Here is a 27174-nt window from a genome sequence, read left to right on the forward strand (position 1 = left end):
TACTGATTTTGCCCCAGATCCCTAAGTGGCCCCCTCAAGGATTGAACTCACAACCGTGGGTTTAGCAGGCCAATGCTCAAACCACTGAGCTATCCCGCCTCCCTGTGTCAATGATGGTTGCTTTTTGTAATATAATATACCTGTCCAATGACAAACGGGCAGACGGTACAAAGGTTGGAGTTGAAAAACAGTTATTTGTTCATCATCCAGTCTGCCTTCTTGAGGCAATGCAGCTTTGTTCCCTACAGTACGAATTCTAGTGTTCATTCTAGTCTAGTTCTACAAGTAACGAGTGATATTCTGTTTTTGGCGACTATGCAAGACTTTCACAACCTAATACAACTTGATATCAGGGACACTTCATGATGTATAGCCTAAATGTTTTATTAGCTTCATTTCACATACTCTTATACCTCTTGTTTACTATTTTAAATTCTTCTAATTCCACAGCATTTATACTCTTAAGATATTTGTAGATTCTGTCCCCAGTTTTCTCTTAACCATGCTATATATATATTCAGCTCTTTTTGATCATTCTGTCTGTCATGAGCTCATTAATATCTAAGACTTTGTTTTGGAATTGGCTGAGGGAATGAAGATAGTTTGTGGTTAAAAATTCTAGCCCAGGGCTGGATTTACATCTAGGGTACCCCAGGCACAGGGCTTCCCTGCCAGCTGCAGCAGCCGGGAGCTGGGGCCACAGAGCCCCCCGCCTGCCTGTGGCAGTTAAGAGCTCCAAGCCACCGCGGGCGGTGGTGGTGCCCCACCACTTTTAACTTTTAGGCGCCCCACGGCCCACAGACACCCCCCCCCCACTGCCCAGCACCCCAAGACAGACCTCTCCCACTGTCCTGCGCCCCCCACCCTCTCACTGCCTAGAGCCCCCCACAAACCTCCTCAGAAACCCACTCTTCCAAGCCCTGCCCCCCAGCTGCATTCCCCGGCCCCGTTGGGAGGTGACTCTGTCCACCAGGCTGAGCGAGGAGTGCTCAACCCTGCCAGGACCTGGGAGTGGCAACATTTGGATTTTTAGTTGTCCCTAGAATATCGGCACCCATAGGTACTGTGCCTAATGGGAAATCCGGCCCTGCCCATGACTCCAGATCTAATGATGGCTCTAAAGAAAATCTTTGCTCTACCAGAAGTTTTGGCTATACTTGTTTGTACAGAGTGTTTCCTATGGTAGCAGGTTTGGTTTGCCATTCTATTTTCATCACACGATTCTTCATTAGAATAATAGAAGATTAGGGTTGCAAGAGACCTCAGGAGGTCATCTAGCCCAACCCCCTGCTCAAAGCAGGACCAACCCCAACTAAATCATCCCAGCCAGAGTCAAGTCAGGCCTTAAAAACCTCTTAAAGAGATTCCACCACCTCCCTAGGGTAACCCATTCCAGTGCTTCACCACTCTCCTAGTGAAATAATTTTTCCTAATATCCAACCTAGACCTCCCCCACTGCAACTTGAGACCATTGCTCTATTGTTCTGTTATCTTCCACCACTGAGAACAACCTAGCTCCATCCTCCTTGGAACCCCCCTCACTCTTTTTTTTTTTTTTCTTTTCTGCAGACTAAATAAGCCCAGTTCTCTCAGCCTCTCCTCATAAGTCATGTGCCCCAGCCCCCTAATCATTTTTGTTGCCCTCCGTTGGACTCTCTCCAATTTGTCCACATCCGTTCTGTAGTGGGGGGCCCAAAACTGGACGCAATGCTCCAGATGTGACCTAACCAGTGCTAAGTAGAGGGGAATACACTACAGACCCACTTAACACGCGGTAGCGCCATGCCTCCCAGTGCTAGCTATTTAACACACGAGACTCGTTAACACGCGGTACAGGAACTTGCTATGTAGCGCTACAGATTTGCTCACTAACTCACTGACCTAGAAATCGACAGGAAGTGCGGAGCGGAAACATGTTGTACGTCTTTACCGCCGACGGGGGGGGGGGGGAAAGGGGCGGCAGCACTTTAACGTTGCTGCCCCTTCCCCCCACCCTCCACCCCATGAGCGGCCCTGCTGGTAGGGACCCTACCAGCAGGGCCACCGATGGGGGAGACGAAGCAAGGTTAAAGCGCTGCTGCAGCAAAGGACCCTGCAGCACTTTAAGGTCCCTGCCCCTTTGCCCCCCTCGGCCGCCGACGGGGGGGGAGGGGAGCAGCTGCCCTGGGGCCGGCGATTTAAAAGGGCCCAGGGCTCCAGACGCTGCTACCGCAGCAGCGGCGTCCGGAGCCCCGGGCCCTTTAAATCACCATGGGAACCCCGGGCAATGCAGACCAGGCGGCCTGGAAGGGCTGGCTGGATGATGCTGACCCCTAGCCCTGCCCCTTCCACCCGAGACCCCGCCCCTTCCGGGGGCCAGAGCTGCCCCCGCCCCATACTGGTAAGTGTCCTGAGTTACTTTCATGGCTGTGTAGTAATAATAATGTTTTTATTAGATTACACATTTGAATTTATAATCTTGCAAAGCGCCGTTAACAGATAGGCCTGCAGTATTTGGGACGCTGTGAGTACGTATGTAATCCTAGATAAGTGTGTGTGTGTATATATTTATTTATTTCAGCATGGCCTTCTTAACCCACGGTCCGTTAACACGCAATCGTGACTGCTTGACTCCCGACATCCGCGCGTAAACGGGTCTGTATCGTAATCACTTCCCTTGATCTTCTGGCAATACTTCTACTAATGCAGCCCAAAATGCCGTTAGCCTTCTTGGCAACAAGAGCACACTGTTGACTCATATCCAGCTTCTCGTCCACTGTAATCCCCAGGTCCTTTTCTGCAGAACTGCCGCTTAGCTAGTCGGTCCCCAGCCTGTAGTAGTGCATGGGATTCTTCTGTCCTAAGTGCAGGACTCTGCACTTGTCATTGTAGAACTTCATCAGATTTCTTTTGGCCCAATCCTCCTCCAGTTTGTCTAGGTCACTCTGGATGCTATCCCTACTGTCCAGCATATCTCCCTCTCCCCTCAGTTTAGTGTCATCTGCAAATTTGCTGAGGGTGCAATCCATCCCATCATCCAGATAATTAATGATCAAAACCAGCCCCAGAACCGACCCCTCAGGCACTCTGTTTGATACCAGCTGCCAATTCGACATTGAGCTGTTGATCACCACCTGTTGAGCCTGACTATCTAGCCAGCTTTCTATCCACCTTATAGTCCATTCATCCAATCCATACTTCTTTAACTTGCTGTCAAGAATACTATGGGAGACTGTATCAAAAGCTTTGCTAAAGTCAGGGTATATCACATCCACCACTTCTCCATATCCACAGAGCCAGTTATCTCATCATAGAAGGCAATCAGGTTGGTCAAGCATGACTTGCCCTTGGTGAATCCATGTTGACTGTTCCTGATCACCTTCCTCTCCTCCAAGTGCTTCAAAATGGATTCCTTGAAGACCTGCTCCATGATTTTTCCAGGGACTGAGGTGAGGCTGACGGGTCTGTAGTTCCCCGGATTCTCCTTCTTCCCTTTTTTAAATATGGGCACTATATTTGCCTTTTTCCAGTCGTCTGGGACTTCCCCCGATCGCCACGAATTTTAAAAGATAATGGCCAATGGCTCTGCAATTACATTAACCAACTCCCTCAGCAACCTCAGATGCATTGCATCCGGCTCCATGGACTTGTGCATGTCCAGCTTTTCTAAATAATCCTTAACCTATTCTTTCACTACTGAGGGCTGCTTATCTCCTCCCCATAGTGTGCTGCCCAGTGCAGCAGTCTGGGAGCTGACCTTGTCTGTGAAGACAGAGGCAAAAAAAGCTTTGAGTACTTCAGCTTTTTTCACATCACTGTCACTAGGTTGCTTCCCCCATTCAGTAACGGTCCCACACTTTCCCTGACCGCCTTCTTATTGCTAACATACGTGTAGAAACCCTTCTTGTTACCCTTCACATCCCTTGCTAGCTGCAACTCCAATTGTTCTTTGGCCTGCCTGATTACACCCCTGCATGCTTGAGCAATATTTTTATACTCCTCCCTAGTCATCTGTCCAAGTTTCCACTTCTTGTAAACTTCCTTTTTGTGTTTAAGCTCACCGAAGATTTCTCCGTTAAGCCAAGCTGATCACCTGCCACATTTGCTATTCTTTCTGCACATCAGGATGGTTTGTTCCTGTGCCCTCAATAAGGCTTCCTTAAAATACAGCCAGCTCTCCTGGACTCCTTTCCGCCTCATATTAGCTTCCCAGGGGATCCTGTCCATCAGTTCCCTGAGGGAGTCAAAGTCTGCTTTTCTGAAGTCCAGGGTCCGTATTCTGCTGCTCTCCTTTCTTCCTTTTGTCAGGATCCTGACATTTGGTATTTCCTTTGTCCCTTTCTTGCATTTCCACAACAGTAATCTTCTTAAAAATAATGATCCTCATATATTCACCATCTCTTGAACAAATATTAAGTGTTGTATGAAATTCTCTCTTCCAAAGTCCATATCTCCACAATTAAACTCCACCATTATATTACTTGCTCAGGTAGAACTGATGTTTTTTAAATTGTTTGTAGGCAGTGTGGTGTATTTGGTGTAAATAAAAATCAAACTCCGTGAAATCATCTTCCTAAGTAGGAGCCCTAATGGTTCATACAATAATCCTTTATTTAACTCACCAGGGTATTCAGACTTCTTAATATGGTTCTATAATTGCCTTGTAAATTCTACCTAGTCATTATTGTTGCAAGTCAGGTGGTGGTGGTGTGCATGCCTGTAGCTCAGTATTATTGGAACTGGGAGTGATATTTCTGTAAATAATAGCAGTGACAAAGATATGGATGATAATTGATATCTATTGATAGAGATGGTAATATCAGAACACTTAAAAGGGAGGGTTGATCGTTGAGGGATGATGAGACTAAGCCCTGTTGCTGATGACATGGCTACCAATGTTGCTGTTTTACTGTCTGGTGCAATACAACCTGCTGTCTTGGTGATGACTCCACAACAAGCTGAGGTTTGAGGGATTTGAGCTGGCTTGGCAGACCGGATTGTGGATGAATGGGTGTGTAGACAGGGCGTGGGGGGTGGGGAGGGTGAATTGGGGAGTAACACTTTCTCCCCTCGCATGATTTATTGTAAAATGTCTTTTTACATTCTGAAAGTAAACAGGTAGTGGAAGATGAGAAACTGGGCACTAGGTTTCTCCCTTTTCTTAGCCAGTTTCCATAACCTCTCACCAAAACATTCCCCTTTCCCTCATTGTCTCATATTTTCAATATGGAAAAAATGGCCAGCTTGTGTGCCTAGGAGGTGTGTCCCCACCACTTACTTTGAACACCAGCTGCCTCTGACTAATAGTGATTTCCATACTCCTTAATACACTTCTTGATCTTATCTGTATCTTAATCTGATAACCAAAGAGGACCTTCAAGTTAAGTATACTCTTGAGGGTATCGAGGCATGTAATCCATTCTTGTAAATAAGATTTTTGTGTTTGAGGTAGGTATTCCTAAACCAGTAAAAATAGCTCAATTACAATACAGACCCACACACATTGTGATGACATTATTAGGCCTTCCACCAAATTAATCAGTTATGGAATGTGTGGGTCAGTGTTGCCTATAATGGATTCATATGTGCTCAGCAGAAACAAGCAATGGGAAAGTTTGCCAGTTTTTGATGGCAGGTTAATATAAAACATTGTAAGCTACTGAGAACTGTTTACTTAGCTGTGAACATGTACTGGTCTAAATTGTATAGCCTTTGCTAAAGGAATAGTTTGTGATATGTATTAGTACATATATAAATAAACTGGTTAATTTGAGATATTTAGCAGACATCAGAATTAGTACATTTCATATCTGCTATTGGCCTCTTCAAGGAGAGATTTAATGTGTGTGTGGTTTTTTTTGTTTGTTTGTTTTTTTAATTGAAGCAGGCCAAATAGGGCATAGACTTTTATACAGTTGCATACAATGTAACAGTTTCCATAATTGCAATAATATCTTATGAGAATAAAGCACTTGGAGATGTTGAGCTGGTTAGGTTACTAAAAGAGCTTATCAGTCATAAATTAAATAGAAGGAGTGCCTTAAACACTGCAGTACTCTAGAATACATTCCATTGCAACCAGCAGGCAAACCGAGTGAACCAGCTGCAGGGAAGAATGAACATTTTCCCCATAAATGTAAATTTAAAATCCTGGTTTTGTAACACTTGTATGCAGGGCACAGGAGACTTTTGTATTTGAGTTTCTCCTCATTTGTGTATGGGTTTTTGTTTCAAGGCATCTGGAGTAATTGACTCTGTTTCATGCCCTTTTTGCCAAATGCATGAACTGTTTATCAGATTTCCTCTGAGACTACGGTTGTCGCTATACTAGGATATTTTTGCTTCAAGTGCCACTTGCTACCACCAATTCAGGTCCACCAGTGGTAACTATGTTGGAAGCGTGAGTGAAAGAAGGGACCAGCTGATACTGTAAATACAGCATCATCTAATCCTGTTCGGAGAAGGTCTACACAAAACCGCTTACAAAGGCTGATGGCCAGTAATTCTGCCATTGTTAGTTACCACCAGGTGATCTGAACTTGTGATAGCAACAGTGGGAAAATTTCATCCAACACATGTAGATGAAACTAAAGGAGGGAACTTCAGATATTGTCTATAATAAATCTTGATAATGTCACTTCCATATGGAAGGCCTTATATACACAAGTACAGTTTCCCTGGACTTTCCCATGCTTACTGCTATCAGTGCAGTCCCAATGGTGCCTGATGTACTGGTAGCTGCTGATGTTTTGTGTAAACTTGCTGTAAGCAGGGTTAAATGACATGTTACTTGAAAGCCTGTCATTCCTCCTTGAGACTTATGTATACTAGCGCTTCTGCTCTCACTTGGCCCTTTGGAGCTGCAACAGTGGGACATTTGAGAGAGAAATAGTCTAGTGCAGACACGGTCTATACATTATTTTGTCAATAATGGAAGATATTTTTAGGAACTTGATTAGGTAAGAATTTCTAGTAGGTAAGACATAAAGTTGGAGATAACTTTCAGTACTTAGCTTGTTTGGGGTGCTACACAAAGAAGGGAATCCCTGCCCTGAAGTCATGTACCCTCTGCAGGTACAACTGGTACTACACAGGACAGTGCAGTACAAACAGCTTGAATAAAAAAAGTGTGCAAATTAACTACCTTCCTGGTCAATGTTAAATTCCTTTTAATCCTTATGAATCTTTTCTTTGTGTAGGAATTTGTTTACTAGAAAACAAAACACAAGACTGGAGAAACAAAATGATTTGGGCTGGAAGTTATTTGGAAAAGTACCTCTGAGAGACAATTCACAAAAAGATCCAAAGAGAATACAGAAGGTATTTGCTTATCCTTTATTTTTGGGGTTTCCTTTGCTTTAGGGTTACTGTTGTACATTGAGGCTGGTTAAGTTGTGTGATTTACGTCCATGTCTCTGAAGCATATTTAGCCCTTCAAACAAACAAAATTACAAATAGAATTTTGAGTGGTGGGCTGGAACAAACAACCTACCTCCCACTCTCAGAATGTTCTTACTTTGAATTATATATATTTTTTAAATCCAGTTAGCTAGTCTGAGTGCCATTTTAAAAATAGTAATAAGTTTAGCACCTTGTCTCAATACAGTTTAACATCTTTATTATCATGCTGGTAGGGTTGGACACTTAGGCCTTGCCTAAACTAGGACCTGGTCTACCCTAGGAAATTAAATTGGTATAACTGTCACTCAAGGGTGTGAAAAATACACACCGATAAGTGACGCAGTTAAACCGACCTAACCCCCGTGTAGACAGCGCTAGGTTGAAGGGAGAATTCTCCCATTATCTTAGCTACTACCTCTCAGGGAGGTGGATTACCTGTGCTGTAGTGTTTTAAAGTGTGCATTTGATTTAAAGGTGTCATAGATGAAATTAGCCAACTCAATATAATTAACAACTTCAAAGGGTTTGTCTGTGTTAGACTTTTTAATCTCAAATTTAGATGTGTCCAGCCTGCAAGATTACTACAATAATTTAGCAGCCTAACCTGAAAAGGGCTGCCTGAAACGTTCTGGATAGATAAACTGTGTAACTATAGTTATAACATGAAGAAGCTGGGGGATAGGGAAGAGTGGTACTTATTTGGTACACACAGATTTTTGTACTGGTAACCATCAGGAGTATGACACCTTTTCTAACTGATATACCAGTATAATCCCTGTGTGGGTGCAGTTATACCAAAATAAAGATACCTTATGCTGGGATATTTTATTGGTCTCTTTGTATAGGAATAAGATATATTGGTATAAGCACACTTACATTAGTGTAAATGCGCCCATGCTAGCGGGGCTTTGTAGTGCTTTAACTGTGCTGGTATAATTAAAGCTTGACAACTTTTTTGTGTATACAAGTCCTCGGTTGTCATGTGAAACATCTTTGCAACTAGAATAGCTAGAAATTTGACTCTTAATGAAGTGTTAAATTATTCAGAAATTGGCTTAAACTCTTCCACCCCAGTTACTGGAAGGAGCTTCGCACTTATATTTGGGAAGAGGATTTTTTCAAGTTCTGCCCTGAAGTATTCCTTTCCCTGAAAACTTCTAAAATTACTGAAGCGGTGCTTTTCAAATGACCATCTGTGCGTCTGACTCTTGATGGGAACACTTACCACCATTGATTCCTGGAGTTTTATTAGGCCCTATGGTAGAGTATGACTGTTCCCTGTAATTTCAGTTGTTTGCTGTTCTGTACTTTGTCTCTTCAATAGGAACAGAACTTACCAGTACCCTTAACTATTCAGTATTCTGTTAAATACTGTACCTGTTAAATCTTATAGTGGGATTCCTTAGAAAAGGGTAAACAGTCATTTACAATGATATGCAGTATCTTTCTCAAAAGGCTTTAATCACACTCACTCACACTAGCCAGTTGAGTTTCTGGCTGAACTGGAAGTGTTTAAACAGTCTTCCCTAATTGCTCTCAAATACAAATAGAAATGTTTTCAGAAAGTTATCTGTTAAGTTTCGTTTGCCTCTTTCCTGAAACTAATTTTCAAAATGTGGAAATTCTGAAACTTTAGATACCATAGTTAAGACTTGAAAGGGCAGAAGAATAGCTGACTCTGTTCAAACTGTGGAAAGGCTGTGTCAAAGCTCCCCTGAGTCAATGGCTCATCGGGCTGAGGTGGCTAATGCACATCAGTTTCATAGCCAGTGATACAGAAGGGAGTAAAGTGGCCAGCATCATATCGGACCTAAGGCAGCCTTTGACTGACCTAATCCAATGAATCAGGTACCCATTTTACAGCTGGGCGAACTGGAAGTAGCCTTTCAGTGAGAGATTAAGCAAGTCTCGATCTTCAGGATTGTAGTCGAGCTCTTTAGCCAATCAGCCACCACACTTCCTAGAGAGAGAAGTTGGGGCCATGAGAAATAGCATAGCTGCTCTGCTGGTAGAAAGGAATGAATGATTTTAATTTCAGTCATTTGTATGTTGTGATGTAAGGCTATGTCTACACTTGCCATTTAAAGCACAAAGTGTCCCTTTTTTGCGCCAAAACTGTGGGAGCGTCTACACTTGTTAATGACTTTGCGGTGAAACTCAGAAGTTTCACCGCAAAAAGAAAACCACCTTCACGAGAGGCATACAGTTCTTTCCGCTGTTCTTTTTGCGCTGTTGTGAAAGTGAAGACCTGTTCTACCCGTGTAAACACCTTTTGGCCTCCGGAGGATATCCCACAGTTCCAAAGTGACCACTTTGGCTAGCATCTCTGCTTCTCTGACTCCAGGTAAATGGACGCCCCTCCCCCGTAAACCCCGGGAAGCTTGAAACTCCCTTTCCCTTTCCCTTTGCTTGTAGATATGGCGGGGAAAGCAGCCAGACAGCAGGGGTTTTTAAAAAAAAAAATGCCACGAAAGAAACAAGGAAGTAATGGGCCTGCTGGGACATGAAGCAGTGCATCATGGGGCACTGAGCAGGGACCCAGAATGCCTGCTCACCCCCCCCCCTTCCTACAAGACCTATTGAGAGAGCTGCACTGTGGGATAACTGTCCTATAGCGCTGCTCTCATCTGGGATGGAAGTGCTGTTAGTGTAAACACTCTCTGATGCCTGAGGAATTAACTGAGTACACAAACCAGCGCTTTTCCTTCACCGGTCCCCTATCACCTGTGATACTTACAGCGCAAAAACTCTGCAAGTGTAGACATACCCTAAGTCTGTCCTATGAAGATTTAATCTAGAATAATTGTTTACTAGGATAGATGTTTCAGCATATACGGTAAGAGCTTTGTGAATGCTAATAATGCAGGGTCTCATTCGGTCTTTAATATATTTTATCAGTTGTAAACTGTTCTATTTTACCCAAAAAACTACTTTAAAAAACTTTATTACAGTTGCAAAATCAAGCACTCAGAAGTTACACTTAATTCACCCATTTTTTTTCTGCATGTATATATTATCAGAGTCTTTAATTACATGATCACATACTATTTTTAATGTAGTTTTTGTGTGCAGATTTTTAGGTTTTTAAAAAAACAAACTGAAAAACAGAAATTTGTCATTGACACCTACATCAGCAGGGCTGGATCCTCCCCCCAGTTCTAGTCAGTTTCTCTTTCCCACCCCCTTCTGTCCTAGTCTGGGATAGGAGCTTGGTTAATCTACTCCTTTCCCTTTCCCCCAGTCTGGCTCTTCCCCCCCCCCCCCCCCCTTGCATTGAAGTCAGGCGGCTTCCTCCTTCATGCTGCTTGGGCATCAGCAGTGGGATCAGTGAGCGCGCTGGAGAGACAGGCTCGCCTGTGTGTGTGTGTGTGTGTGTGTATGTATGTATGTATGTATATATATAATGACATTGCAAAACAATGTACTTCTCATTACCTTGCTCTCGGAAACAGCTGAACCATTTTGGCTAAAACTTTCCAAAAATGTTCAGCCTAAGGCCAGGTCTACACTAACCCCCCCACTTCGGACTAAGGTACGCAAATTCAGCTACGTTAATAACGTAGCTGAATTCGAAGTACCTTAGTCCGAAGTTACCGCGGTCCAGACGCGGCAGGAAGGCTCCCCCGTCGATGCTGCGTACTCCGCTCGCCGAGCTGGAGTACCAGCGTCGAAGGCGAGCACTTCCGGGATCGATCCGGGGCACTTCCGGGATCGATCCGGGGCACTTCCGGGATCGATCCGGGATCGATTTATCGCGTCTTAACCAGACGCGATAAATCGAACTCAGAAAGCCGATTGCTTACATCCGGACCCGGATGTAAGTGAAGACGTACCCTAAGGCAGTACCTGAAATGGAAAATTTTAGCCTAATTGGTTAAAGTTTGGAAGAGTTATAAACAACAGAAAGCAGGGTATTACAATGGGAAGTGCCAGGCAACTTTATTAATAGTTTGTGCTATTAAATCTTCCTAAAATGAAAAGTATGCAGTATTGTTGTAGCTGTGTTGATCCCAGGGTATTAGAGAGACAAGATGGGTGAGGTAATATCTTTTACTGGACCTGAAGAAGAGCTCTATGTAATCTTGAAAGCTTGTGTCTCTCACCAACAGAAGTTGGTCAAATAAAAAACCATTTCCTCACCCACCTTGTCTCTCTAAAATTAGAAGTCACGATCATGTTTTTTGAATGCTGTCTGTTCAGGGAAAATGTCTGTTCTATTGTTTCAGAGGAAAGGAAAGTATTAAACTACCTTTTATTGGTCTTGAATAAAGAAGTTGTTACATAAGGTTTGTTTCCAAGAATGTCTGTGCAAAATCTGGGTGCAGATCGGGCCCAGAAAGAGAGAACTTAAAGTCTAGGCCTGTAACATTAGAGCGTAATATGTGGCATATTCCTACTTGAGGGGTCAAGAGGTATTTACTTAAATTTCTGATTGACTATCACTGCAAAAATTTTAATTCCGGAATTCCTGTACCTGACTACTAGTAGTATATCAGTAAAAGGTAAATTCTGAAATCTGACCAAAGAGACTGGTATTACATTCCAACCTGAAGGTCTCCAAACCCTAGTTCTGGGAGACTACTTGAGGGATCAGGTTTGAGACCATGGGTTTTTCATTGGGAGCCCAAGACAAGAATCCTATGGTGTTTGACCTCCAGAGCACATGACAAAAACAACCCAGCAGGTGCACCATAGGGAGGGAAGCTATCTCTGAGATACCTGTATCCCAGACCACTTGGGGCTGCATAGCCTAATATTAGTCTCTAGATTCACTATTTGTACAAAGCCCAGAAACACTAGTGCACATAACTGATTGTTTTCTCCACCCTTTAGATTATAGAAAGGGTAGAAGAAGAGAGTAAAAGGCTCTGCATGCCACAGCTATAATCTTGGCATCTAGAATCAGCAATAGATCTAATAGTCCAGTGACTGCCATTGCTACCTGTTATTCAGATTGTTCTCCATTTTATGGTGTCACTTCCAGCTTGAGATTGAATCAAGTTAGTTTTCTCCTAATTGTCACCATGTCTTCCAGGTACTGAGAGCACAGCAAACTAAAGGAGATGTGTCTTTGAATGTCACCCATCAACTGGTGACATTGCAGACCAGAAGGATATTCTGTCTCCTCTCCTTCATGCATTAAATGGGAGTGGTGATGAGAGAGATCCCTGTAGAATCCCACAGGAGAGCAAGCAAAGTACTTTGTTACCTTTCGTAATTTGAGTGAAATAAGACCATTGAAGGGCCTTCCTATCCTCTTACACAAAGTCCTGCTAACACCTCTCAGTTCATGGAACCTCAAGCCCCTGATAGAGCTAACAATCAGATGGACACATTACCTTAGTTATGAGGAGAAAATAATTACCCATGACTTATGGAAATTTCTGTAACAAATCTGTGTTTAAAGCCACACTTGCAGATGAATGAGGTCAAAATGCATATGTAACTGCTCTGGTCCCACTACCTCTTAACTTTTCCAACAGTGGAAAGCTAGAGACTGGTTGGATATTGACACGGTAATTAAAACGGAGACAGCTTTTTGAGCAGGGGCCTTTCTACTGCCTGTTTAAAGTTGGCTTGCATCCTGCTTGCTTGTAGGGAAGCATTAACTATCTGCACCAGTGATCCCCACAATCTGCCAGTTGTGATGGCTTTAATGATGCAAAACAGCTACTTGCCTGCTTGGAGTGGGTGGGACTGAGTCCACAAACTTACTTCATGTAGGCTCCTGAGCAGCAGTCCTGTCAATCAATCCTGACGTGAGTTGCCTGAGTTAATTCTACTTGGCATCCTACAGAAGAGACGCTCTGTATTCCATTATCCGTCCCCTAAGCTATCCATTCTCCTCAGTTTTGCTCAATGCTGATTCTTCCTCCGTCCACAAACTGTCATGTCTGTGAGTAAATTGTTTAGATTTTAGAACTTTCCTTGTATTTATAAAAGCCCAACAGGATAGCCTGACATTAGGGAATAATAAGATGTGCAGTACTCTATCTCCACACCTCCCAAATCTTGGGAAATCCAATCTGATTGGATTTTCCTGCCAGGATTCTCTTTAGCATTGTGAGCAGGTCAAAATGGCTGATACATCGAATATTTGGTCAAGTCAGCTGCTCTTGCTTTGGCCCAGACATCAATCCTTTCTGGGAATACTGTGCCAGGACAGCTAAGTGGAGCCCTGTGACTAGACATGTATTTTGATTAGACTCGTAGGGTGAAGTCACTGGCTTATTCATGATTCACTCTTTTGGTTCTTCTACCAGATAGGTACAAGACAAGTTTTTTTGTTTGTTTTTTGCCTCCCCCCCACCTCCCTCTGAACTAGACGTAACCATTAGAATTTGCAAGACCAGTTCAGTTTTGAAGGGGGCAACCAGATCTTTTAAAAATCTTCAGAGTTTTCATTGACCCTAATTTATTAAGTACTTACTATTTTTTTTTCTTCCATCAGTCTCATTTGGGACTGAAAGAAATCTGCAAGAATTATGTGACAGATATGGCAAGCTTATATATCACTGTGGACCAGGGATAGTATATAGCTCCTGGGGAGCATGGTCACCCCCTCATGGAAGTAAGAACAGTGGAAGCAAATTCACTCAGGCTGTAACACCTGCAGAGAAAAGGGTCATATATACACCTCTACCCCGATATAACGCAGTCCTCGGGAGCCAAAAATCCCTACCACGTTGTAGGTGAAACCCCGTTATATCAGGGTAACGGCGGCAGGGCTCCGACGGTGATTTAAAGAGCCCCGGGCTCCGGCCGCTGCGGGGAGCCCGGGCCCTTTAAATCGCCGGCCGAGCCCTGCTGCCGCAGCCCCAGGGTTACCACGCTATATGCGAACCGGTGTTATATCGGGGTAGAGGTGTACTAGTTCAAACTGTATTCTCCAGAGTCAACAGATAAAAGACTGTTGGATAAATAGTCTGAGTTTAAATGGACTCTGAGCCTTCTTTCTGATCACACAAACAAACAGGGCCTTCTGTCCAGTGGGGCTCCCAATCCTTCCTGGGACGGATTGGAAGGACTTTGACCTGCTGAGGCCCCATAGGACTGGTTTTTCTCTGTAATACTTTCATCTTAAGAATAAATGTTCGCTTAGAAAGAGCTGTGTGGTAACTCATAACTGTGGGCAATTAGAACTGTTCATAGCCTATGAGGAAAAAGCAGAGTGCAGAGAGGCCTGTTTAGGCAGCCTGGCTTGCTGGGGAACTCTCAGAGTAGGTGGTGAACTGTGCAGCCTGGAAAAACTCTGGTCAGGAGGGAGAGAGATGGGGGTCTCCGCCCAACAGAGGTGGCAGCTGTGGAGCCGGAAGCCTAAAAGCGAGTGCCCATGGATGGGAAATACAGGCACTGTTTCCCTGAACTGTGAAAGTATAATTTTAGGAGAGGTTTCAGTATAAAACTGGGGGATGTTTGTTTGGTTTTTTTTGGGGGGGGGGGGAATAGGGTGAGGGAAACAAATCTTTGAACTGTGAAAAATTGAGAGAGCTTTCTTAGGGTCCCAACCTCTCTTCCCTGTGATTTTTTTGTTTTTGTTTTATTATCCTAATCAGTCAGCATGAAAAACCAATTACAATTAATGATTTTGACATCTGATAGAGCCAGTTCATTAGCTGATAAGCATATATACCTGCTATAGCTGAGTGTTCACACAGGGATTTTGCACTGTCTTAAAAATGAAATTAGATAAACAGTTGAATAAAACTGATTGTAATTTTGTGTAGACAAGCTGTCAGTGCATGTAAAAGACACACCTGTTTGATCAGTTTTGAATACTAATTACCTTCAAAAGGCCTGTTAGGTCAAACCGGCTAAACAAGTTGTTTGTGTTACCTATGTGTCAAAAGTTGTAAAACAGCCAAACTAGATAACTGAGTGAGTGGAGAGTCATTTAAAGACAATGGGTAAAATCCTGGTTCCAATGAAGATAATTGCAAAACTCCCATTAAAATGGGGCCAGGATTTCACCCAAGGACTCCCTGAATATAAACCCTGTAGGGTGGGAGAGAACAGAATTGTACGTGTCTTATGTTCATAAAGAGAGACAAGGTGAGTGAGGGCCTTTTATTGGACCAACTTCTTTTGGTGAAGGAGACAAGCTTTTGAGCTTACACAGAGAGCTTTTTTTCAGGGTCTGTTCATAAACCCATTTGAAGTGGTCCTGTGTTAATTGTATCTGCATAATCTTGTACATTCTTAAAGCCATTTCCTTATCAGGAAGTGATATGTTGTAAGGGTGTGACCGCATGAATCAGCTGGTTTGTTTTATATTCTCAGTTTGTAGAGAGTCGGCTGTAACTAGCAAGGTCCTAGGCAATAAGTTATTACTCCGAGGAGAGTGATGTATATTGAAAGAAGAGAGATTTTAGCCATGCCCTGAGAGGTAATTTAAATTCCTTCCTATAATTCTTCTGTAACTAGCCCCTAAATAAACCAAAGGATTTTTTTAAGTATGAGCTCCCTCCTTCACAATAAAAAGTATCTTCCTTAATCCTTCTGCCATAAGTCACTTTAGGGTTGAAACCAAGAATGGAAGTTGGTCTAAAGGAAAACTTTTTAGAAGGCCTTATGAGTGAGTTGGGAACCCAGCATATGTCTGTAAGTGTAGGGTTTGTGGTACCATATTATAATATGGAGTGAACAAACACCTCTTAAATATGCAGAGATTTGGGTCCCTTACATTCAGTGTAAATTATCCCCCCCAGCATACACATCAGTCGTCTTTCTGGATTTTGAGCACGAGCATGACAATAGGAGGTTTCATAGAGAGAGTAGAAATACTGGCAAGTGTCTTCAACCACTCGGGTTCACATAATACCCAGGGTGGAACTTATCTAGTGCAGAAGATTCTTGCAGGTTTCTGTTAACACTTAAACCCTAAAAGAAGGAGCAAAGGAGCCCCAATACTGGGAAGAACTGCCTATGTAATTAGATTGCAAAATACTCTTTTACTAAAGAGTTAAAGGCAAATTACAAAGGGTTTGTAAAGTTACAAATGGGCTTATATGATTCCAATACCAAGAAGTGTATGGCTGATTATTCATGTATAGATAGTTGTGTTAACAGAATCTCCCTTAGCTCCTGAGAAATCTGAGCTTTCTAGGTTTCTGTCTGTATGTGAAAGTACCATTAACAAAGGGAATGAAAAATACAATATTAGAAAGGAATGAAAACTTTGTTATTGGTGCTTGTGTTGTCACTTGCTCTCTGTCCAAAAAAACAATGCTGTAGTTCAGATTCTTTTGGGCCTTTTCTACACTCAGCAGCTGTACTGCTTTAACTGTACTATTATAGCTAAAGTGGTACAGCCCCCATAGGATGGATACAATTACAGTCATAAAGATGCTTATTCCCATACCATAAGGCCTACATTTTTATTTTCTTGTAACCAATTCTTACTTTTATGCCCCATAATTTGTAATCACTTAAAATCTGTCTTTCTGTATTTAATAAACTTGTTTTATTTTTATATCTAAACCAGTGTGTTTGGATTGAAGTGTTTGGGTAACTCCATTTGAGATAACAGGATTTGTGCATATCATTTTTTATTAATGAACTGACGGACTTTATATGAGCTTGTATTGTCCAGGAGGGTGCTGGGCAGTACAGGATGCACATTTCTGGGGAAGGTCTGGGATTGGGAGTTTGCTGGTGTGGCCCTGCACTGTAATTCGCGAGAAGAACATAAGAATGGCCATACTGGGTCAGACCAAGGGTCCATCCAGCCTAGCATCCTGTCTGCCGACAGTGGCCAATGCCAGGTGCCCCAGAGGTAGTGAACCTAATAGGCAATGATCAAGTGATCTCTCTCCTGCCATCCATCTCCACCCTCTGACAAACAGAGGCTAGGGACACCATTCCTTACCCATCCTGGCTAATAGCCATTAGTGGACTTAACCTCCATGAATTTATCTAGTTCTCTTTTAAACCCTGTTACAGTCCTCGCCTTCACAACCTCCTCAGGCAAGGAGTTCCACAGGTTGACTGCGTGCTGTCTGAAGAAGAACTTCCTTTTATTTATTTTTAACCTGCTGTCCATTAATTTCATTTGGTGGCCCCTAGTTCTTAAATTATGGGAACAAGTAAATAACTTTTCCTTATTCACTTTCTCCACACCACTCATGATTTTATATACCTCTGTTATATCCCCCCCTTAGTCTCCTCTTTTCCAAGCTGAAAAGTCCTAGCCTCTTTAATCTCTCTCATATGGGACCCGTTCCAAACCCCTAATCATTTTAGTTGCCCTTCTCTGAACTTTTTCTAATGCCAGTATACCTTTTTTGAGATGAGGAGACCACATCCGTACGCAGTATTCAAGATGTGGGCGTACCATGGATTTATATAAGGGCAGAAGCTGGCTAAAGAACTCACAGTATATAGCTGGGAGTGATTTACATGATGGAGGTACTCAGTACGTGATGGACGCTGTGTAAGTGCAGACCAGGAGCGGTAATTCTCACAGCGAAGCCAGGTAAAAGGCACCCTAGGCTGGAGAATTGAGGGGACATAGCTGTCCATCTGTCCAGATTGTATCCTGGGTAATGTCACACTTGCATCTAAGAGCTTTAAAAGGACTAGCTCAGGAGCTCGCTGGACCTTTAATGTTGATTTTTCAATAGGTCTTGGAAGTTCCGGAAGTTGGGAAGAAAAGCTAATGTTGTGCCAAGTTTTAAAGAGGGTAAATGGGGTGACCTAGGTCATTACAGGCCTGTCAGCATGATGTTGATCCTGGGCAAGATAATAAAGTGGCTGATAAGGGACTAAATTAATAAAAGAATTAAAGGTAGGTAATGTAATTAATACAAGTCAATGAAGGTTTATGGAAAATAGATCCTGTCAAACTTTGTTTTTTGATGAAATTATAAATTTGGTTGATAAAGGTAATAGTGTTGATGTAATGTACTTAGACTTCTGTAAGGCGTTTGACTTGGTGCTGCATGACACTTTGATTAATTGTATATTCTAATTTTTTTAATGTGACACTGGCTAATAGGTCTCAAAATGCAACTGTAAATGGGCAATTATCAAGCAGGTCTGTTTTCAATGGGGAGTTCTTGGCCCTATGCTATTTAATATCTTTATCAGCAACCTGGAAGAAAACATAAAATCATCACTGATAAAAATTTGCAGGTGATGCAAAAATTTGGGGGAGTGGTAACTAATGAAAAGGACAGGTCACTGATTCAGCGCAGTTTAGATCGGTTGCTAAACTGGGCACAAACAAACAATATATACTTGAATATGGCTAAATGTAAGTGTATACATCTGGGAACAAAGAATGTAGGTCTTAGAAGTTGGGGGACTTTTTCCTGGGAAGAAGTGACTCTGAAAAAGTTTTGGGGTTGGTGGTTAATAACTAGCTGAACATAAGCATCCAGTGTAATGCTCTGGCCAAAAGAGCAAATTTAATCCTGGGATGCATAAACAGGGGAAGCTTGAGTAGGAGTAGAGAGGTTATTTTACCTAGGTATTTGGTACTGGTGTGACTGCTTCTGGAGTTCTGTGTCTACAGTTCAAGAAGAATGTTGATAAATTGGAGAGGGTTCAGAGAAGAGCCATGAGAAAGATTAAAGGATTAGAAAACATGCCTTATAACAGTGGTTCTCAACCTTTCCAGATTACTGTACCTCTTTCAGGAGTGTGAAGCCTGAGCCTCACCACCCAGGGATCAAGCCCGATCCCAACTGCCTGGGGCTGAAGCGTGTAACTTAGTTTCATGGGGCCCCCTGTGACGTGCAGCCCCATGCAGTTGCCCTTCTTACCACCCCCTAACACTGACCCTGCACTTGCAGGACTAGTTTTGGGGTGGTTGCGACACCCCAAGTTGAAAAACATTGATCTAGATGAGTTGCTGTACCCCTCAGAACACCTCTGTGTACCCCCATCAGTACATGTACCCCTGGTTATGAACCACTTCCTTATAGTGATAGGCTCAAAGAGCTCAATCTATTTAGTTTAACAAAGAGAAGATAAGGGGTGACTTGAGTAGTCTGCAAATGTCTACATGGGGAACAAAGATTTCAATCTACCAAAGAAGGATGTAATAGCAGTTGCTGGAAGTTGAAGCTAGACAAATTCAGACTGGAAATAAGGCGTAAAAAGATGAGTAATGTTCCACTGGAACCATTTACCAAGAGTCATGGTGGATTCTCCACTGACAATTTTAAAAACAAGATTGTATATTTTTATAAAAAATATGCTCTAGGAAGTATTGTTGGGAAGTTCTGTGGTGTGTGCTATCCAGGAGGTACTCCTGACAGAATTCTGCGCCGATGCAGAGGTACAGAATTCATATGGACCACATTTCTGTGCCCCCCCACGCAGAAAAACACAAAAGAAATCTGTGGGGGGATGCGTGTCTCTGCCCAGGCAGCACATCTGTTCCAGTGTGCCTGGACCAGCTTCAGAGATGAAAATCACTGCGGGGGGAGGCTCGGGGCAGGACTAGCCAACAGGTCAGAGAGAGACTGTCCCTTTCTCTTGATACTGCGACTCCAGGGGCGTGGAGGAGGGTAGGTCTCTCTGTTATGCAGGAGGAAGGCTCTGTCCCCAAGGCAGAAGTGTAGCAGCCTGCCTACCTAGTAAAATGTAACTTCTTGAGAATTGAAAAAACACTTAATTAAATATCAGTATTATGTTACTGAAAATTGTTTTTAAGTTAAAGCAAATAGCTTTTGTAAAAAACCCACATTTTGCTAACGTTGCTGGTTAATTGATCTCATTCTCTGAGGCAGAAATGTAGCAACCTGTATGCATAGTAACATTGTTAATTATTCTGTTAACTGTTCCCATTCTCAGTCAATTCCCCCAGGAGCATAAAAACCTGTAGAAGTTTTAAGGCCCCTACATTGACAGAGTGATGTAAAGCCTTATGAATGACAGTAAGGGAATCAGCTAGGAAGATCTATGCGCTTTCTCACTTTTTTCCTGTGCCAAAGTGGCACAGTGGGGTTAGATTTTTTACTTGCCCATTTAAAAAAAAAAAAAAAAGACTTTTGAGGGCAAATAAACATTTACCACGCAGTCAATAAAATGTCAGGACAATCCGAACCAAGCACTTCCCAAAGTACCTAGCTAGGTTCAGGACAATGATTAGCAAAACTGTATGACTTTGATGTGTATGTATGACGTTTGAAAGTCTGAGCCATTTAAAATGACATTCTACTTCCCTCCCCCCCGTTTGGTGTTCTGTAAAGTAATTTAAATGAAAATCCAGGATTATAACTAGAATGCAGGGTATTAGTTACCAAGTATTTGTAATTTAACTTTCATGTGTTTAGGACATGCTGAATAGTTATTGTGACTTTTTTCTGTATTGTAGTTTAAATAACTTACCAAAACAATTGAAACTGGTGTGATTATATTGCATTATTTTGACAAATAAAATTTGCAGAATCTTTAGGCACAGAATCCCCCCAAGTGTAACAGGAGGTAAGAGGAGATGATCAGTGGTCCCTTTTGGCCTTAGAATCTATGAAGCTATGATATACTATGTAAATGTTGGGAAATACTAAGTGCAGTTTGTTCTTTGAGATAAAGTTCAGAATCTCCTGTGGAGTTTTTACTTAATCTGTGTTGAAAGTACATTTTACTGTCATAAAGTTCTTCTAATACAGGGGCGGGCAAACTTTTTGGCCTGAGGGCCACATCGGGGTTCCGAAATTGTATGGAGGGCCGGTTAGGGGAGGCTGTGCCTCCCCAAACAGCCAGGCGTGGCCCAGCCTCTGCCCCCTATCCGACCCCCCACCCTGCTTCTTGCCCCCTGACGGCCCCCCCCCCCCCGGGACTCCTGCCCCATCCTGTTCCCTGACGGCCCCCCTGGGATCCCTGCCCCATCCACGCCCTCCTGCTCCCTGTCCCCTGACCGCCCCCGGATCCTCCACCCCTGATTGCCCCCCGCTGCCCCATCCAACCCCTCCTCTCATTCCTGACTGCTCCCTTCTCCCCCCGGACCCTTGCCCCATCCAACCACCCCTTCTCCCTGACCGCACCTGGAACTCCTGCCCCTGACTGCTCACGAGTGCTCCCCGGGACCCCTGACCCCATTCAACCCCCCCATTCCCCACCCTTTGACCGCCCCGACCCCTATCCACACTCCCGCCCCCTGACCACCACCCCGAACTCCCCTGCCCTCTATCCAACCTCCCCGCTCCCTGCCCCCTTACCGCACAGCCTGGAGCACTGGTGGCTGGCGGCACTACAACCGCGCCTCCCAGAGCACCAGGGCAGGCATCCGTGTCGCCCGGCTGGAGCCAGCCATGCCACCGCGCGGCACAGAGCACCGGGTCAGGCCGGCTCTACAGCTGCACTGCCCGGCAAGAGTTAGCAGCCCTGCCACCCAGAGCATTGCACCAGCGATGGGGCGAGCTGAGGCTGTGGGGGAGGGGGGAACAGTGTGGGAGGGCCGGGGGCTAGCCTCCCCAGCCAGGAGCTCAGGGGCTGGGCAGGATGGTCCCGTGGGCCGGATGTGGCCCGTGGGCCGTAGTTTGCCCATCTCTGTTCTAGTAGGTCAGCTGATAAGTCTACTTCAGTTGCCTCCAGTTCTTTACATGCCTTTCCCAGAGAGTCATCATTCAGTTTAGGAAATACATGTTAGAAGCCACAGTTGTTTTGTGAAACCATTTTGAAAGTTTTTTGTTTTCGTTCCAGTGCAGAACAAAAATATGCTGTGAAATGGCAATGTAATCTTCCAGAGAGCTCTAGTTATCAGCCTTGAATTTTATTTAGGCTAGGAAATAGTTCTTAAGTCAAATAGAAAGAGCCCTTGTTGTTCTAAGTATACTCTGTCATTAATCTTGCCGTGATGGTTGATGCTTTGTGTAGTGCTGAGCCTTGTTGCTCTTTGGTTTGGTATGTTGATTAGCTGGCCACTTCTTGCTAGTTAGTGTTCCTTATCAACTTAAATAGTTTGCATCCTATTGTTTTCCTTTTATCATTTTCAGTAACTTCTATTAGCTCTTCAGTTAATTAGCCGTAACAGTGGTCTTGTTTATAAGTAGAATCTGTGACAGCTAATAGGATGAAGTCTATCTAGTTTTTCAATAATATCAACGTTATTTGCAGTTCTGAGAATAGCTTTTGGTTTTGCTCCTATATGTCTTGTTTGAAAACAAAACAAAATTGAAAGGTCAGACTTTAAATTGTCGTCTTGAATAGAAGACCTACATGCTTTCTCTCTTTTATTTTTGATCCCGTTTTATAGTAGACACTTGAAATGATGTTCTTTCTGATCACTCTACCCCAGGGGTTGGCAACCTTTCAGAAGTGGTGTGCCGAGTCTTCATTTATTCACTCTAATTTAAGGTTTTGCGTGCCAGTCATACATTTTAATGTTTTTAGAAGGTCTCTTTCTATAAGTCTATAATATATAACTAAACTATTGTTGTATGTGAAGTAAATAAGGTTTCTAAAATGTTTAAGAAGCTTCATTTAAAATTAAATTAAAATGCAGAGTCCCCCGGACCGGTGGCCAGGACCCGGGCAGTGTGAGTGCCACTGAAAATCAGCTCGTGTGCCTTCGGCACGCGTGCTATAGGTTGCCTACCCCTGCTCTATCCTTACAACATACATTAAAAGAAAGTTAATACTTATTTGTATTACCATAGTGCCAAGGAGCCCTAGTCATGGACCAGGACTCCATTATGCTAGTTGCTATACAAATATAGAACAAAAAGGCTGTTTCCTGCCCCAAACAGCTTACAAACTCAAGTATAAGACAAGAAATATCAGATGGATGCGCTGAGATTAGATAGGGGGTGCACAGTGAGACAATATTATGATTGTAAAGTCAAACATTCAAAATTTAGGAAATGCCAAGTTTACAATTGCCTCTACAACCTTAATTCTGCTTCCTTGTGCAGCCGTCCTGTATTCTGAATAAGGAAGGTGTATTGTGGAAAAAGTAGCATGGGATTGTGTAACTAAAGACTATATTGTTGTGTATTTGGATGGGCAACCTCAATGTTTTATAGTGCTAAGCAATCTAAAAGTAGTGTTACCAGCTGCTCCTTATTAATGTGCAGATAAGTGTTTAAACCAACACGCGACTTATTTTTGACTCCATAGCAGTATCTTTCAATTTCATCAGGTTTCCATCTCTGCCAAATGAACTCTTTGAAAGGTGCATTACTGATGAAAGAGTTTCTTGGTTGATGACGGTTCTGTTGAGTTGAAAACTCCTGTATATTTCAACCTCAAAAAGAGCTGCGTTATAGTCTGCTCTCAGTAGATGAAACCACAAAGGTTTACCACAGGAAGACTATTGCCCACATGCTTTTCTCATCATGATTTTAGCTTTCAGTTTGGTCCTGTATGCTTATGCCATTCATACCTGATGTAAAGTTTGAACTCTGGATATCCAGGTATCACATTGAAAGCTTTTCTATTTCAAATGCTCTGTTGCTTCAGATACTTTCTTGAATTCCTAATCAGCATTTCTGAATCATTGTTTAAAATTTATCCATTTATTGTGCGTGAGTTGCACAAGATTTATTTTCCAAGATAGTGACCACATGACACTCAGATGTTATGGTGATGGGGCCCATCTATGTACATAGATGATTAAATCATCAATGTCATCATTACTATGTTTAGAATCTATCAAACTAAGACCAGCTAATACATTCTTAAACATCACTGGGGCAGTGGCGGATTAGCCAGTGGGCCAACTGGTGGGCCCCAGAAAAATGGGCATGCCCCCAACCTGCTCCGCCTGCCCTGCGCTCCTGCCGGGGAGTGGGGTTGGAGCATGGGGGCTTCTGCCCACCCGGCGCTCCTACCGGGGAGCAGGGGAAGCCCCTGTGCCCCGACCCCATCTCCCCATCAGGAGCAGGAGGTGCGGTGGGGGGATGACTGCAGGCAGAAGGGGTGGGGAGGGGCCCCCACTTGCTCTGGCTCAGGGCCCCACAAAACCCTAATCCACCTTTGCATTATCTATTCTGTGGTAAACTGTGTTTAAAGACATGTTAATTAACTCATGTTAGCTAACATGCTTTGAAACACCATTTTTCCAGTTTAGAGACAGCACTCTGTCTAGAGTAGAGTAGTTCTCCTGTCATTAGGTGACCTCTCCTGCCTTCTAATCAGTCCTGTTCTATCTACCTGTTTTTCCTGGGGGTCTAGTAGGATAATGACACCAAGGAAGGGAAGTTTAAGAGGGGAAGGATTGTCTGAAACTGTTTTATATTTCTTTATTTAAATCTTTAATTTAAATACTATACAGACAATTTAAAAAAGATCTGTGTTGAAGCTTCAAAGCTACTTTTCCTTTTGATTATGGACTGAGAGCAGTGTTCCCACTAACTTTTCCCACTCATGTGCGGAATGAATTTTGTTATGTGCCTCAATATGGAGGTGATGTGTGACATGTGGTGGGGGTGCGGCCGAGAGGTTGGGAGGGTGAGGACTGTGGCTAGGGGCGTGGGCTCTGGCTGGGGCCAGGGATGAGGGGCTCAGGGCTAAGGCAGAGGGTTGGGGTGCAGGGGGTGAAGGCTCCGGCTAGGGGTGTGAGCTCTGGCTGGGGCCAGGGATCGGGGCTCAGGGCTAGGGCAGAGGGTTGGGGTGCAGGGGGTGAAGGCTCCGGCTAGGGGTGTGAGCTCTGGCTGGGGCTCAGGGCTGGGGCAGAGGGTTGGGGTGCAGGGGGTGAAGGCTCCGGCTAGGGGTGTGAGCTCTGGGGTGGGGCCGGGGATGAGAGGCTCAGGGCTGGGGCAGAGGGTTGGGGTGCGGGGGGAGAGGGCTCCGGCTAGGGGTGTGAGCTCTGGCTGGGGCCAGGGATGCGGGGCTCAGGGCTAGGGCAGAGGGTTGGGGTGCAGGGGGTGAAGGCTCCGGCTAGGGGTTTGAGCTCTGGCTGGGGCTCAGGGCTGGGGCAGAGGGTTGGGGTGCAGGGGGTGAGGGCTCCGGCTAGGGGTGCGGGCTCTGGGGTGGGGCCGGGGATGAGGGGCTCAGGGCTGGGGCAGAGGGTTGGGGTGCAGGGGGTGAAGGCTCCGGCTAGGGGTGTGAGCTCTGGGGTGGGGCCGGGGATGAGAGGCTCAGGGCTGGGGCAGAGGGTTGGGGTGCGGGGGGAGAGGGCTCCGGCTAGGGGTGCGGGCTCTGGGGTGGGGCCGGGGATGAGAGGCTCAGGGCTGGGGCAGAGGGTTGGGGTGCGGGGGGGTGAGGGTTCTAGCTGGAGTCGTGGACTCGGGTGAGGTTGGGGATGAGGGGTTTGGGGTGCAGGATGCCCCGCGGCAGCTCCGCGACTGCGGGAGAGCATCTCTCCCCACGGCGGCAGCTCCAGGGCCGCAGGATAGGCACCTCTCCCCAACTGCGGCAGGTCTGGGCCAGGGGAGGGGCATTTCTCCCAGTGGCAGCCCTGAGCACTTGCGCAGCATTTAATAGGCTGCTGCGTGGCCGCGCAGCTTAGAGGGAACTTAGACTGAGAGATCCCAATTTTCTGATCTTCCAAGTAGACATCAAGTAAAAGTAGAGGACAAGATGTGATGTTCCTGACACTTTCAAAGTTTAAAAAAAGGCAGAAAAATCCAAAAATATTTCATGCTGCATTTATACCAGGTGAAGAAATAAAAAAGCATGACTCTCTTTTTATTTTATAGACCACCTTTTAATTCAGATGTTTGCAGTGTTGTAGCCATGTTTGTCCCAGGATACAAGTCTGAGAGACACAAGGTAGGTGAGGTCATATCTTTTATTGGACCATCTTCTGGTGGTAGAAGGGACAAGCTTTTGAGCTACACGGCGCTCTGACACTCAGGTCACCTTCTCCAAACCTGTGTAGCTCGAAAGCTTGTCCCTTCCACCAACAGAAGTTGGTCCAATAAAATGTATTACTTCGCCTACCTTATTTTTTTTCTTTGCATGCATAGGCATGGAATGGAAAGTAGTACATATATTTAGGGACAAGTTGACCAAGTTACACTTGTTATGGAAACCATAAAGCTAAATTTCCTGACTTCAGTGTGATTGATCTTACAATTTTAATGTCAAATTAATGGAATGGGGGATTTTTGGTAGAAGTGTTCCATTCCTTGGTTATTTGGAGTTCATTTTTAAAAACTAGTTGCCATTTATATCTTGAGCCTGGATTCAGTGCTAGCCTAGGATGCCTGTGAAACAAATTCTGGTGAATAGTTTCTGCTACATTCACTCTCTAGAGAATAAACAATAACAAAAATCTGAAAGATGAAAAGCTTTGTGTTGTGTATTGCTAGCATTTAATGGAAGCCCAATTACACCCTACCCATAGCTGCAATTCAATAATTGCACATTGGCTTTAGGTGTACATTGATTAAGAGATTTGAGGTACAGGATAGAAAGTGCTGAATGAATTTGAACATTGTCCTTTTTGCTTTCTAAAAATATACTGAATTTGCAGTTCATTACCAAATGCAGCAACATTGTTAAATTTTTCTTAACTCTTAAATATTTTCTGCTTTCTTGTTCAGTTAGAGATTGTACTATCAGATGGCTTCAGTGCATTGATGTAATGAGATGCTGCCTGTAGAATAAAGATCTGCTCTTGTCCTCTCTTGTGTGCATTTTGTAAATTAAGGCATGACAGGAGGAAAAGGAGAGAACTGATTGGATGTGTTACATCTGCAGACGATTAACATGACTGCTGCAGCTTGCTTCCTCAGTGCTGGAGCATTCAACTGCAGACAGCTTTGATTGTGGAAGAGAAAGAAAGCAAGAGGGAGGAACATATGATAGCCTTTTAAATTTTAATGGTATCTGATCTCCTTGATGCATGCATGTTCAGTGTTTTTTCTGTGGAGTCAAGACAATGAAGGTCTTGAATTT

The 27174-nt window shown here is 44.0% G+C and overlaps 1 protein-coding gene across 1 annotated transcript in view; it reads left to right on the plus strand.

Moving 5' to 3' along the window:
- TBC1D14 (TBC1 domain family member 14) overlaps positions 1-27174 on the plus strand; it is a 90659-nt gene that overhangs the window by 24649 nt on the left and 38836 nt on the right. Inside the window, exon 2 of the mRNA XM_065404894.1 lies at positions 7179-7299. Coding sequence (XP_065260966.1) covers positions 7179-7299 — 121 coding nt within the window. The remainder of the gene's footprint in view (positions 1-7178; positions 7300-27174) is intronic.

The sequence above is a fragment of the Emys orbicularis genome, chromosome 5 (assembly GCF_028017835.1).
Source record: "Emys orbicularis isolate rEmyOrb1 chromosome 5, rEmyOrb1.hap1, whole genome shotgun sequence".
Lineage (NCBI taxonomy): Eukaryota > Metazoa > Chordata > Testudines > Emydidae > Emys > Emys orbicularis.